At 45.3% G+C, this 14,813-nt stretch overlaps 1 protein-coding gene across 2 annotated transcripts in view; it reads left to right on the top strand.

Moving 5' to 3' along the window:
* The first annotated feature begins 1,096 nt into the window (after positions 1 to 1,096).
* ANKZF1 (ankyrin repeat and zinc finger peptidyl tRNA hydrolase 1) overlaps positions 1,097 to 14,813 on the top strand; it is a 56,259-nt gene continuing 42,542 nt past the window's right edge. Inside the window, exons 1-7 of one of the 2 annotated variants that reach the window (XM_077447857.1) lie at positions 1,097 to 1,178; positions 6,947 to 7,074; positions 10,442 to 10,536; positions 11,986 to 12,088; positions 12,187 to 12,374; positions 12,450 to 12,565; positions 14,361 to 14,514. In XM_077447857.1, the coding sequence (XP_077303983.1) occupies positions 1,171 to 1,178; positions 6,947 to 7,074; positions 10,442 to 10,536; positions 11,986 to 12,088; positions 12,187 to 12,374; positions 12,450 to 12,565; positions 14,361 to 14,514 (792 nt within the window). In that variant the 5' untranslated portion in view covers positions 1,097 to 1,170. Of the gene's footprint in view, positions 1,179 to 3,119; positions 3,825 to 6,946; positions 7,075 to 10,441; positions 10,537 to 11,985; positions 12,089 to 12,186; positions 12,375 to 12,449; positions 12,566 to 14,360; positions 14,515 to 14,813 lie in introns of those variants that run through there. The other variant, XM_077447858.1, reaches the window with a different exon arrangement.

Genomic DNA, 14,813 nt, shown 5'->3' with positions numbered 1-14,813 from the left:
GTATGTGACCAATATCTGTGAAAGCTGCATTTATTGCACAGCAAGTAGGCCAATCACATGCCCTTTTGTGGCCAATAGAAACGCAGCTATATTGTCAGTGAAGTTTGTTGAAACCTAACCATGTGGGTTCACCTGAGTAACCACTTGCTGACCTAACTGGCATCATGACTGATGTATAATACTGGGGTTATAGCTGCAGTGAGATGCCATAACCCCGTTGTTTTCTGGTGGTTCTCTGGCTTACCTGGCTGATCGTGAAGGCCGAGAACAGATCCGACGCTGGCAGTGTCTGGTCACAGAGATGAACAGAGTAAAGGTGTTCACGGCCAATGTAAACAAGGCCATTTTATTTTTATTTTTTAAGCATTAGATCAATGTTTTTTTTATTTTCTCAATCTAAAAATCTACAACGCTGTTTGGCCCCTCCTCTGTCCCCCTGCAGCCTTCTGAGGCACACACAGAATAATGTGGGACCATTCACAAAGCGCAGTGCTCCCTTCAGTCAAGATGCCGGCACCTGCCCCCGGAGCCAATTGGAGAATCAGCTTGGGTGCTGACATCACTGGATCCTTGGACAGGTAAGTGTCTCTAATTAAACGTCAGCAGCTACAGTATTTGCTAGTAGGACCAGTAGGGCCAATAGGAGAAAGGAGCGGAGCCTCACGCATGCTCGCCTGCGTGAATCCGTAAGGCTACACTGCTGGGTACCCTTACCTGCAATGGCGGCGGCAGCACCCAACAGCTGATGAAAACGTAAGCTGCCGTGCCAACATCGCTGGACTCCAGGACAGGTAATCCTATTATTAAAAGCCAGAAGCTGCAGTACGTGTAGCTGCTGGCTTTTAATTTTTAATTTTTTTGGGCAAAACACTGCTTTAATAAATTGGGAGGCATGCTAATCTGAGGAAACACCGGTGTCACATTCGGCTACTTATCACATTTGGCCACCCGCTGGACTGCGCGTGTGCGACGCCGCTGTGGACAGTGGAGCTACAGCCATTCATTGTTTGTTACAATAAAGTTCAATAAAAAAAAAAGAGTGGAGTGGAGGCCACATGCTTCCTGTTAAACATAGAGCTCCACTTTGCAGCCAGACCTCCTTGTGAAAGGCTGGGCGGAAGTGAGGTCATATGCGGAAGTAAAGGGACGGCTGGATCTCACGTGAGCAGCATGGAGGGGTGAGAGTGCCTGTCATGTCTCTCTGCTGTATTATGTTATTTATATATTGTGTGCTCCTCATCTACAATACAGGAGGATTGGGAGGGGCGGGGTCTTCTGTAGGGTTGTGAGATGGGACCTGCCATATGCTACACAGGGAGAGGGAGAATGTTCATTGTTCTCTATTCTCTATTGAAGTGTAGCTGACATGACACAACCCCTCCTTCTGGAATACTAGTTGGCTGCTGATCCTCCTGCTTCAGTGCTGTTTTACCTGGAACAGTTATGACAGATGGAATCAGAACTCTATGTACATACATGTTCTATGTCTGTGGCTCAGAAATCACCGCAGCCAATGGATCAGTACCACAGCCAGGGAGCAGTCCGAACCCACCTGAACTATCCCACCAAGAAGCTGTCAAAGACGACAGCCAATCACAAGTGCCAGAGGCATTCCCTGGCCCACAGCTAGAGATGGGCTCGGGCGTGTTTGAAAACCCACTTGCCCGATCCCGCCGGAAGGCTGACACTGTACACCTCTAATCACAGGCACTGAGACTAGGGTTGCCACCTGTCCGGGGATTCAACCGGACTGTTCGGGTTTGGAATCATGTGTCCAGGTTTCAGCCTGAAACCCGGCCACATTATTCAGACCAGACTGGCCTCCCAGCAGGGCTGCTGGCTGCATGTGTCTAAATCGAGAGTGTCTGTTACTCTTTCACGCTGCCCAAAGCCAGCACTAACAATTCCCCTCCACACACAGACAGGAGAGGAGAGAGGGCTCGATCTGCTCCTTTTCCTCCCGCCCCTACCCCTCTGTGTCTGCCCATGCTCCTCAGAAAAAAAGTGGGGGTTGGAAATTTGAAGTTAAGCATCTGGATGAGAGGTGCTGACTGCCAAGGGATGAGTGAGCTCACCATCCATCCCTGTCTGTGACTGCCTCTGAGAACACTAAGGTAAATCGGGGTTCTCAGAGCACCCCTTCCATCAGAGTTCCCCTTTAAAGCAGAGGCCACAGTGTTCCCCCGTATGTCAGTTTTCAGTGTTCCCCCTTAAATCAGGGTTTCCAGAGCATCCCTTATGTTACATTAGATCCCATAAATCAGAGTCTGCAGAGTTCTCCCTTACAGTGAAAGGGAACTCTGTGAGTTCAGATGTAAAAGGGGAACTCTGTGGATTTAGATTTAAAGGGGACTCATGATTAGAAATGTTAATTGCAAAATATATGTATAGTTTTATACCATAAAATAAATTGCTATGTGACGCTAAAGTGTTCGGGTTTGACTTGAAGGAAAGGTGGCAACTCTACCTAGTCTCAGGGTTGCCACCTTTCCTTCAAGTCAAACCCGAACACTTTAGCGGCACACAGCAATTTTTTTTCCTGATCTGTGGACCAGGAAATGTGTCACTGCCTGTGATTAGAGGTGTACGGTGGTCCCCTGGTGGGATCGGGCACGAGGGATTTTCGAACATCCCCCAAGCCCATTCCTACCCACAGTTACACATCCACTCACCGGCCACTTTATTGGGTACACCTATTCAATTGCTTGGTAACACAAATTTCTAATCAGTCAATCACATGGCAGCAAGGATTCGCTCTGGCGTGTTGGCAACCCCCCATGTACCCCTAGCCCGCCAGGAAGCAGACACTGCGCAGCTGCAGAGACCGGGAAATGTCTCACTGCCTGTGATTAGCGCTACATAGTGTTGGCTTCCTGGTGGGATTGCCAACACGCCAGAACCCATCCTTACATGGCAGCAACTCAATGCATTTAAGCAACTAAACGTGGTGAAGACAACTTGCTGAAATTCAAACCAAGCATCAGAATGGGGAAGAAATGGGATTTAAGTGACTTTGAATGTGGCATGGTTGGCGTTGCCAGACGGGCTGGTCTCAGTATTTCAAAAACTTGCTGATCTACTGGAATTTTCACGCACAACCATCCCTCGGGTTTACAGAGAATGGTCCGAAAAAGAGAAAATATCCAGTGAGCGACAGTTGTGTGGAAGTAAATGCCATGTTGATGTCAAAGAAGACTGAGCAGACTGGTTCCAGATGATAGAAAGCCAACAGTAACTCAAATAACCACTCGTTACATCCAAGGTATGCAGAATACCATCTCTGAATGCACAACACATCGAACCTTGAAGCAGATGTACTACAGCAGCAGAAGCTGTCAGCTAAGGAAAGGAAACTGAGGCTACAATTCGCACAGGATCACTAAAATTGGACAATAGAAGATTGGAAAAACGTTAGTACCAATTGAGCATCATTTAAACCCCACGGCCTCCCTGAGTATTGTTGCTGACCATGTCCATCCCTTCATGACTACAATGTCCCCATCTTCTGATTGCTCCTTCCAGTAGGATAATGCACCATGTCACAAAGCTCCAATCATCTCACCACTGGACAATGAGGTCCCTGTCCTCCAATGGCCTCCACACTTACCAGATCTCATCCGATAGAGCACCTTTGGGATGTGGTGGAATGGGAGATTGACATCATGGATGTGCAGCCGACAAATCTGCAGCAACTGTGTGATGCTATCATGTCACTATGGAGCGAAATCTCTGAGGAATATTTCCAACAGCTTGTTGAGTCTGTGCCACGAAGAATGAAGGGGGTCCAACCCGGTACTAGCAAGGTGTACCTAATAACGTGCCCGGTGAGTGAATACACACCCCTTGCAAATGCAGGACTGTGGAGCGGGGATGCCCCTTATGATTGGTTGTTGGCAGCTTCTTGGTGGGATAGCTCAGGTGGGTTTGGACTGACACTCATCCCTATCAGGCAAATGTACTGATCTTATGCAGCTTAGAACATTCATAAAGCGGATCTTCACTACCCCCTTCCTATTTTCCTCCCTCCCCCTCTTATCTTTATAGTCAGTGTATGCACCAAAATATTCTGGCATGCCTGGAGATCCAGCAATGGGGGGAGATCCCCCCTATTCAAGCGCAGTACACCCAATCTTGCGCAGCTGTAACTCCATAGCTCCCAACTGTCCCTGATTTTGCGGGACTGTAACCTGATTTTGAGCGATTTCCCTCTTTCCTCCTCATTTGTCCCCCTTTTTTGTGGATATGTCCCCTTTAAGGGGCGTGGCAGGGGGGCTTGTCCTATACCCACATACGTTTGCTAGTAGGTGTCCCTCATTCCCATCTCAAAATGTTTATGAGGTATGTACCTCTGATGGTCTTGGGGGTGACAACTGTCTCTTTTGGGTTATGCAGCCACCACAGGATGACACACATGCTCTGTAGATTACGTTGCAGCCTCCTGAGATCCATGACATGGGTATCCCAGAACACTTCAGGCACTGCAAACATGCCCCAACCCCCCCGTAAAATAATGAATGTGAGAGGGGAGGCAGGAGGTGAATGGATGGGGGAAAGTTGATGAAGAGGGTAAAAAGGCAATTATTTTTTTTTGTTCACTTTGGATAGTGTAAGGCTGCTTTCACACTGAGACGCTTTACAGGCTCTACACTGCTAAAAATAGCACCTGTAAAGCGCCCCTCCTCTCACTCCAGTGTGAAAGCTCGAGTGCATTCACACTGGAGCAGTGCGCTGGCAGGACGCCCAAAAAAGTCCTGCAAGCCACATCTTTGAGGCGCTGTAGGAGCGGTGTATACACCACTGCTAAAGTGCCTCTGCCCAATTAAATCAATGGGAAGCGCTGCTTTTAACCCCTTTCCTACCATTAGCGGGGGTTAAAATCGCCCCGTTAGTGGCTAGAAAGGGCCGCAAAAACAACGGGAAAGCACCGCTAAAAATAACAGCACTTTACCGCCAACGCCCCAGTGCCAAAGTAGCCAAAGGGAGTGTTAAAACCGCTATCAATTTTTTTTTCTTCTTCCCATCTGTGTCTCATTAGGGAAATTTCTCTTCACTTCCTATTGACTCAACAAGAAGTGAGAGAATATCTTTCAAATATAAGGAAAATCCTTTCTTAAGCCCCATACACACGGTCGGACTTGTACAAACTTTTCCGTGGACTTTTGTACAAAGTGTGTTGTCCACAAGTTTGTATTGCATACACACGGTCGGACTTTTTGACAACAAACACGAACGTAATGACGTCACAACGTACTGACGCCGCTTCAAAAGAGGACGTTCAATGACTCCAGCGCCACCTTTGGTCAACTTCTGTATTGTAGTCTGATCGTTTGCAATGGTTCTGAGCATGCGTGTTTGTACCTTGTACAAAAGTCCGATGCTTTTGCGTACACACGGTAGGACTTTGCTCCATCGGACTTTTGTTGCCAGAAAGTTTGTCCGTTCGCACAGCCAACAAAAGTCCGATGAAAACAGAAAAAGTTTGTCCGATGGAGCGTACACACAGTCGGATGTTGCTCCAAAACAGCTAATTTGCATGTTTGTTGTCAAAAAGTCCGACCGTGTGTACGGGCCTTTAGTGGTCTCCGGAACTGGTGTCCCCATTGGAAGTTTTCGCCTCTCTACCTGTTTTGGGGGCAACTCAAAATTGTTCCCGGTGATATTGGTGACCGGAACAGTTTGCGAGAGTGAACTTCCCTAACGGGGACACAGACGGCGACTAAAACCTGACAGGGCATTCAAAGCTACCCGATTCTATCCAAATCTATTAAAAAGTTTTGCTTTTATTTACTTTATTAACCATTTCCTGACCGCCCACCACACATATACTGTGGCAGGGCGGCCGGCTGCACAAAACCAACGACGTACCTCTACGGCGGTCCATGCACTAGATACAGTGGGTGCGCGCACCGCGGGAGCTCATCCGCAGGTCTGGCAAACTCGATGTCCGCCGGTCTCCCGCGATCATGGTGAAGAGAGGCAGAATGTAAACGAGGCGGATCCCCGTTCTGACAGGGAAGAGGGAGAGATCAGATGTTCCTAGTGATCAGGAACAGAGATTAATCTCTCTACTCCCAGTCAGTCCGGTCCCCCTGACAGTTAGCATCTCCCAAGGGAACACTTAACCCCTTTGATCACCCCTAGTGTTAACCCGTTCCCTGCCAGTGACATTTATACAGTGACCCGTGCATTTGTATAGCCCTGATCACTGTATTGGTGTCACTGGTCACCAAAAAGTGTCACTTGGGGTGAGATTTGTTCAGTACAATGTTGCAGTCCCTCTAAAAATCACTGATCCCCGCCAAAAACATAAAAAAAGAAAAAAAAAAAAAAAAAAGGTCCCTAAATCTTTCCCCTATTTTGTAGCTGCCATAACTTTTGCACACACCGATCAATATACACTTATTGCGAATAATTTTTTTTACCAAAAATATGAAGCAGAATACTTATTGGTCTAATCTGATGAATACATTTGTTTTGTGTGTATGTATGTGTGTGTGTGTGTATATATATATATATATATATATACACAAAACAAATTTATTCATACATTTTTATTGTTTCTGCTATAATATAGAAAAAAAATTATATATATATATATATATATATATAAAATGTGTGTGTGTATATAGAATTTTTTTATTATTCTATATATTTTTTTGATATGTATTATAGCAGAAAGTAAGAAAAATATTTGTTTTTATTTTTCAAAATTTTCATATTTTTATTCCCAAAATTGTCAGTCTTTTTAGTTAATAGCACAAATAATAAAAACCAAAGAGGTAATCAAAAAATGGGGGGGGGGGGGAAAGGGCATTTTGGGTACAGCGTCGCACAACCGCACAAAAATGGCCTGGTCATGAAGGGGGTAAATCCTTCCCGGGGCTGAAGTGGTTAATTGATGACATGCTTTCTTCTTCTTACGCTCTTCTCTTAACAACGTTGGCAGGTCCCCCGGATCACAGACCTTGTGCCTCTTTGACCTGAACCCAGAAAGTGATTTGTTCTCAGAACTTTTCCTGAATAATAATAAAAATGCAAAAGAGGGATTTGCAGAAGATAAACAGAAACTCCCAGGTAAGAATCTACACTCTGCTTTATAATTCTCTGCGTCTCAATAGGGAGAGAGGCTGAAAACCAGGGACAGACCTGTGTATGGCGGTAACTGAAAAAAGAACTGTCTGTGTTAGCAAGAACTATACTGTTCAAGGTATCTGTTTTTTTGCATTCGATAGAATGAATAGCAGGAAAAAACAACAACTTTTTCTTACAGTCTACAGGACAGTCTGGTGAAAATGCAGATCCTTTCTTTTCTCTTCTGGCGGAGAGAAGCTCACCCCCCCCCCCCCCTCCAGACTGAGCAGCACTTATGTAATGCCGGGAACGGCGGTGAAGACCTTAAATCTGCTTATATTTTGTCTTCTCTGCATCCTAATTCCCCTGATATGCTAATGAAATAAAAAAAAAAAAAAACTATTAACCTTTTTAATACATTATTTTGGACCCAGTGATGTCATTGCTGGGTTTCTGTGCTTCTCTATGCAAAGCAGGCAGATTATGGCTGGTAGAAGGGGCTGTACATGGCTTCCTGAAAGTGTCACAGCCCCCCTGCCTCAGTACGCCTCTCAAGAACCCTAAGGCTGCATTCACACCTGAGCGCCTCAAAGTCGTGCGTTTTTTACAGCGATTTTGTTAAGGTCACCAATGTAAAAAGGCAGAAAAACACCTGTAATCTGCCCCAAAGAAGCTCATGTTCTCCTTTTTTTTTTTTTTTTTTTTTGAGCTGAGGGCATTTTTTAGGCTTTTTGCTTCAGATGAAAAAATGCTTGGATGTGAACAGGTGCCATTGAAATGAATGGGATTTTGCTTGTTGGGTGTTTTTCAGATGTTATTTTATATGCGTTTTACGAGCTTTTTCATGAGCTGAAAACCCTCAGGTGTGAATGCAGCCCTAGACCTTATGCAAGCAGTGGGCTGGCTCTTGGGTGGAGTTATGCAAATGTCAAGATGCCTTGATGGGTGGATTTTGGATCTGGAGAAGTGGGAGTTCCCAGGCGGGCTGCTTTTGATGGATACCGCCCTAGGTAACGCCCACATAAGAGGCTAAAGCCTCGTACGCACGATCGGACTTTCGGCAGGGAATTGTGTGATGACAGGCTGTTTGTCTAAAATCTGACCGTCGGTACGCTCCATCGGACGATTGTTGTCCAACTTTCGGCCAACAAATGTTGGATGGCAGGCAAGTAAACGGTCTGTTGTCAGATTTTCTGATGGTCTGTACACAAGTCTGTCACACAAAAGTTCAAAGTACAAACATGCATGCTCGGAATTAATGCTCATCAAACACGACATTAGCAGAAGGTGCCCAACGTGTGGCGCTCAAGAGCTGAAATTCCACATAGTAAGTCACTACGTTCGTGTTTGTTGGCCGACAACTGTGTGCCATTAGTATGCAAGACGAAATCCAGGCACACGCCCTTCGGACAAATAGTCTGACGCTCTGTTGGCCAACAATCCGATCGAGTGTAGGAGGCTTTAGACCCTTTTCACACTGAGGCGGTTTTCAGCCACTTTAGCGCTGGAAATTGCCTCTGCTAAGCGCCTGAAAACCGCCTCCCATTCATTCAAGTGTGACTTTTCACATTGGGGCGGTGCGCTTGCGGGACATTCTGAAAAGTCCTGCAAGCAGCATCTTTGAGGCAGTTTGGGAGCACTGTATACAGCGCTCCCAAAACGCCCTTCCCGTCGGAATGAATGGGCAGCGCTTCCAAAGCGCCGCAAAATGGGAGCTTTTAACCCCTCCTTTGGGGTTAAAAGTGACCCGCTAGCGGCTGAAAAGCACAATTAAAACAGAAATAAAGCGCTACTAAAGCAAGTGGCGCTTTACCGCTAATGCAAAGCCGCCCCAGTGTGAAAGGACTCTAAGGCTGACCATAGATTATACCATTTTCTTGTACGATTTTCTATTCGATTTACCAAAACCATCTAATATGAGGTCACAGCACAGCACTTTCCATTTGAATGCAACCAGGCAGGCCCTCGCACTACATAGTTGAAGGTAAATCTAAAGAAAATAGAATAAGAAAAGTGTATAATGCATGGCCTGTTTAAGTCTCCATGATTGAAAAAACTTAAAGCCATTGATCGAAAGTGGTGGGCCTAAGACAGTCAGGTTAGGGGAGGAAAGGGCTAGAAGATGCTGGACCTCCTCCTGCCAGGATATGAAGCAGGTTCTATCTGATATGCAACATCTTCTACCGCACATTGTGAGAAGCTCACAGTGTGCAGGGAAATCAGAGTAAGCCATTTCAGTCCAGGAGAGGAGTCTGTACAACTGTGCAAGACTGAAGGGAAGGCCGGAGGTCAGCTCAAAGTTATGTCATGTCTTGCATACCTAGTTTTTTTTTTTTTTTTTTTTTTTTTTTTTTTTACAACATGTACCATTGGGCGACTATGTGGCAGATGAGGTTTAAGGTTGATAAATGTAAAGTTATGCACTTGGGGGCTAAGAATATGCATGCATCATACATTCTAGGGGGAGTACAACTGGAGGGGATCCGTAGTGGAGAAGGATCTGGGAGTTTTGGTAGATCAGAAGCTCAATAATAGCATGCAATGCCAAGCTGCGGTTTCCAAAGCGAGCAAAGTCCTTGTATTAGGAGAGGTATGGACTCCAGAGAGAGAGATATAATTTTGCCCCCCTGTACAATTCATTAGTAAGACCTCATCTGGAATATGCAGTTCAGTTTTGGGCACCAGTTCTCAAAAAGGATATCGGGGAACTGGAGAAAGTGTAGAGAAGGGCAACCAAACTGATAAGAGGCATGGAGGAACTCAGCTATGAGGAAAGATTAGAGGAACTGAATTTATTCCCTCTTTATAAGAGGAGATTAAGGGGGGGGGGGATATGATTAACATGTACAAATATATAAGGGGTCCATATAGTGAACTTGGTGTTGAGTTATTCACTTTACGCTCATCACAGAGGACAAGGGGGCACTCTTTACGTCTAGAGGAAAAGAGATTTCATCTCCAAATACGGAAAGGTTTCTTCACAGTAAGAGCTGTGTAATGTGGAAAAATGTGGAATAGACTCCCTGCAGAGGTGGTTCTGGCCAGCTCAGTGGATTGCTTTTAAGAAGGGCCTGGATTATTTCCTAAATGTACATAATATAACTGGGTACTGACATTTATATGTAAAGTTGATCCGGGGAAAATCTGATTTGCCTCTCGGGGATAAGGAAGGAATTTTTTCCACTGCCTTAGCAAATTGGATTATGCTCTTCTGGGGTTTTTCTCTGGATCAACTGTGGGTATAAAATTGGGTATATGGGATTGTATGATATTATTATATTCTTATTTTTCTTGTGGTTGAACTAGATGGACTTGTGTCTTTTTTCAACCTGACTCACTATGTAACTATGTAGTTATCATTTTCTTTTAGAAAATTCTGAAAGCAGAGGGTCCAGCATCCTGGAAATTTCAAATCGGATGAGCTGCACTACTTGTCAGTCCACGTTTGACAGCAGAGAGGAACAGGTAACTGTTATTGGGATTCCTTTCAGACACGTGTATGGCTCTGTGTTTAATTCCTTTCTCTAGAGAGCTGTTTGATACAGTTGAGCTCAACTATCACCCTAGAAGAGGCGCTCAACTATCACCCTAGAAGAGGTGCCCAACTATCACCCCATCTAGAAGAGGCGTACTCTGCTGCCTATCCAATTCGATTTTTATTTTTTTTCCCTCTCCATACTGAATGATAATTTTCCTACTCTACAAGTGGTCCGGCCACAACCTGGAGTATGCTGTCCAGTTCTGGGCTCCAGTCCTCAGGAAGGATGCGCTGGAACTGGAGTTCAGAGAATGGGCAACAAAGTTAATAAAAGGAATGAACGATCTCAGCTATGAGGAACGACTACAAGCATTAAACTCCTTCTCTCTGGACAAGAGATGATTGAGAGGGGATATAAAAGCGGTGTGCAGATACTGTACCCTGGCATAGAGAAAAATCTTTTCAGTGGGAGGGAGTTTAACCATGATAGTTCATTGAGAACTACAACCCGACAGCCGCAAAGGTTGTCGGGGCTTGTAGTTCACTCATACACAGAGCTCTGCGAATGAATGATGTAGCAGTGTGGATGGAGACTCGCCTGGCCTTGCTGGTTTCAAAAAGTGACAGTTAGTACAGGGAACATCTCCCCGTACTGCTGTCACGGGCAGAGGACAACGAGGAGCCACTGCAGCAGTGAGAACATGTTACAGTGGTGATCTGGTGCAGCTGTGCATAGTAACCAATCGACTTCCAGGTTTTATTGACAAAGCTTAATTGAACAAGCTGAATGAAGTTAGACGCTGATTAGTTACTGTGCACAGCTGCACCAGATTCATGTGCACCGGTTTTAGTAAATCTCCCCCTATAGCTTTGCATTGTAATAAAAAGCTGGAACGCACAAGCATTTTACAGCAGTGCAAAGTCTTGGTATCTAATGAGCAAATATCACTGCGCCCGTATTCATATAAATTTACAAACGATACATAGGATTGAGATTTGTACACACTGAAAAGATTATTTCCATCAAGCTCAACTCTTTTACATGCGTATTTAAAAGACTATGGAGGAAATTTTATCAAAACGGGAGCAGACATAATCTGGAGGAACTGTCCATGGCAAACAATCAGCTTCTATCCTTCGCTTGTTTCGTTAAACTTTGAAAATAATAGAAACTGGTTGCCATGTACAACTGCCCCAGATTCTGTCTGTTCACATTTCAAATTGTATTTTCCCCCCAAAAAGGGAAAGTGCCGCTTGTTTGCATCCCCCACATGTAAAGCACACTGCAATATTGTTGTTCTGTACTAGGTGTATTGTACTCTCTAAGTGAACTGTGTGCCTTTTATGGTTCTTTGTATGTTTGTCATCTCTTTATTTTTGAGATAAAAACTTTTCTGTTAAAAATAAATTCCTCTCTGTATATTTCCTTTTTAAAGAAAGAGCATTACACTTTGGACTGGCATCGCTTTAATCTGAAACGGAGAATCAAGGGGGCAGGCGTTCTGAGCGAGGAAGACTTCCAGAACAAGACGCAGGAAGGTGAGAGGAATGACGGACATGACAAGGGGCAGGTGGATGGGATACAGGTAAAAGGTAACAAGGAGTGTGGCAAGAAATCTGATTTTGCTCTCTTGCAGGGGACGTGTCCAGTATTTCTGGCTCGGATTCGGAGAGCTCAGATGAAGAGGATTCAAGAACGTCCCTCGAGTCCAGTTTAGAGTCCTCTCTGGACTTGGGTCATCCAAACCGCTCCCAAAGGGTCCTGTTCAGAAATGGTCAGGGGAAACTGCTGTCAGTGTACCGCTGTGTACTGGGGGTAACAAAGGTAAATTCACAATGACTGCCGCACATGGACAGCTAAACACTATTCGGTTATTAAAGGCAATCTGTGTAATTTCAGGACATGGAAGTGAGCCCAGAACAACTACTGAGCTGTGTAAAGTGTCTGCAGGACCAACCAACAGTGGTGATTCTTATGGCTGGAGGAGGACATTTTGCTGGCACAGTATTTAAGGGGTAAGGATATCTATACACACTTTCTTTCCCCTCATTGTATTGCCTTTTAAAGTGGCAGAAAGTATAATTTAATTGTATTTTTGCCAAAATATGTATCACCACCCACGCCAAGGGTCCTCATGTCTGGCTAGTCTTACATGGCTGAATATGTGCAGTTAAAGCGGAGTTCCACTCAAAAGTGGAACTTCTGCTTTAAAGAGGAAGTAAACCCTTATGGGTTTACTTCCTCTTTGTTTCCCTGCAAAGGCAAAGCCTAATGGGCTACTGTGCATTGCATAGTAGCCCATTATGTATCACTTACCTGACACAGGATCCTGCGATGCCCCCGATTTTTCCTCACCGGCTGGAAGCGTCCATCTTTCTTTTGGGGTCACGGACTCCGGCTCTGTGACTGGCCAGAGTCGCGTGACATCACTCCCGCATGTGCGCCGCCAGTCACGGCATGTAGTTTAATGAAAACGGTACGCCGTGACCCTTCTAAAGTGCGCGTGCACCGAGTACATGGGCGCATGCGAGGAAGGACTCCTTGCACGGGGAGTTGTAAATATCTCCCAAACCATGTAGGTTTAGGAGATATTTGCACCACCTACAGGTAAGCCTTAATCTAGTCTTACCTGTAGGTTAAAGTGTGTTGTAAGGGTTTACAACCACTTTAAGGACTCCTTACCCCCTCACATACCACATTTCACAGCCGGGTACCCACTCTTATGATGCTGGCAGCAGAGAGAACCGAGGGTTCGGGCGGCTGCATCGCTGGACCGTGGGGCAAGTGAGTGTGTTTTGTTAAATGTCAGCAGCTACACTGAACAGAACTCCGCATTAAGTTGCATACGAACAGTTGTATCTTGGCTGGATTAGTAGGGACCGGCTGAGATTCGAACCATGTATGGCCAGATTGATTGTACCCAAGTTGATCAATCAATCAACTTTGGTACAACCAGCACTTTGGATATTTTATGTGATTATTGCCAGTGGCTATAGTTGCCAGCAATAATCACTGTGTGTTCTGCCAGCTGTGATGGCCCCCCTGCTGGTGAGAACACAATAGCTTAGCGAGAGGGATTCCCCCCTATCAACACTGATTGATTGTGTTGATGGGGGAATTGATCAGTTTTCTTTCCTGCAACCCATCTATGGCCGGCTTTATTTTGCTGCATTCAGAGGGGATTAAATGCCACCTCTGGACACAATAACACTCTCATACAAACTGGATGATTGCCTGCAGCCAAAACCCAGCAGAAATGCCGACCCTGGATGCACACTAGGTGCGTCCAGGGTCAGTATTCACATGTAACCACTTGGATGAGTGGATACATGCAAACAGCACCAGTGATTTGAACTATACCAGGGTTATGCAATTAGCGGACCTCCAGCTGTTGCAGAACTACAAGTCCCATGAGGCATAGCAAGACTGACAGCCACAAGCATGGCACCCAGAGGCAGAGGCATGATGGGACTTTAGGTTTGCAATAGCTGGATGTCCGCTAATTGCATATCCCTGAACTATACCATTCATTTAACAGGTGGGCCGGTATGTATTAAAAACGTTTCACTTTCTTCCCACCATAGCACAGTGTTGCACTATACACCAGCAATTCTGTATGTGAATCTGCTCCGCCCTCTCAGGTTGTAATGTGAGGCCAGCTTTGGTTAGATGTGCCTATATTGTTCTCCCTTCCTTCTTCTTTCTTCTTCTTCTTCTTCTTTTTTTTTTTTTTTTTTTTTTTTTTTTTTTTTATTAATCACCTTGTGGTTTTTTTTTTTTTTTTTTTTTTTTTGTCTTGCTATTATACAGGAAGGAGGTGTTCAAACACAAGACCTTCCATCGGTACACAGTGCGAGCAAAAAGGGGAACTTCTCAATCTCTGCATGATTCCCAGAACCGCAGTCACATGGCCAAGTCTGCCGGGGCATCTCTGAGACGATACAACCAGGCTGCACTAATGGCGGTGAGGAGTATACTTTGTGCAGGTGTGATACAATTTACAAGGTTATGTTAAAAGGTTATTCCCTCCCTAGCTCCCTATATGTCTTGGATGCTACAACATTGAGCTCTCCCTGCCGTAATTCCCGACTTTGGTCCTTTCCCTCTGGCAGTTTTGGTTGTTCCGGCCCACCCTTGTGTGCCCAGATCCTCCTGTGACATTCCTCAGAGTATTAAAAAAATAAAGAAACAATCCAGCAGGGGTAGTGGGAGCATCTGAAAATGGGCAAAGCCGCTGTGCAGGGATTTCACCAATACTGTCCC

The sequence above is a fragment of the Lithobates pipiens genome, unplaced genomic scaffold, assembly GCF_037356315.1.
Source record: "Lithobates pipiens isolate NorthernLeopardFrog02 unplaced genomic scaffold, aLitPip1_a1.2 Scaffold_22, whole genome shotgun sequence".
Taxonomy (NCBI): Eukaryota; Metazoa; Chordata; class Amphibia; order Anura; family Ranidae; genus Lithobates; species Lithobates pipiens.
This window is presented reverse-complemented; position numbering and strand designations above follow the sequence as displayed.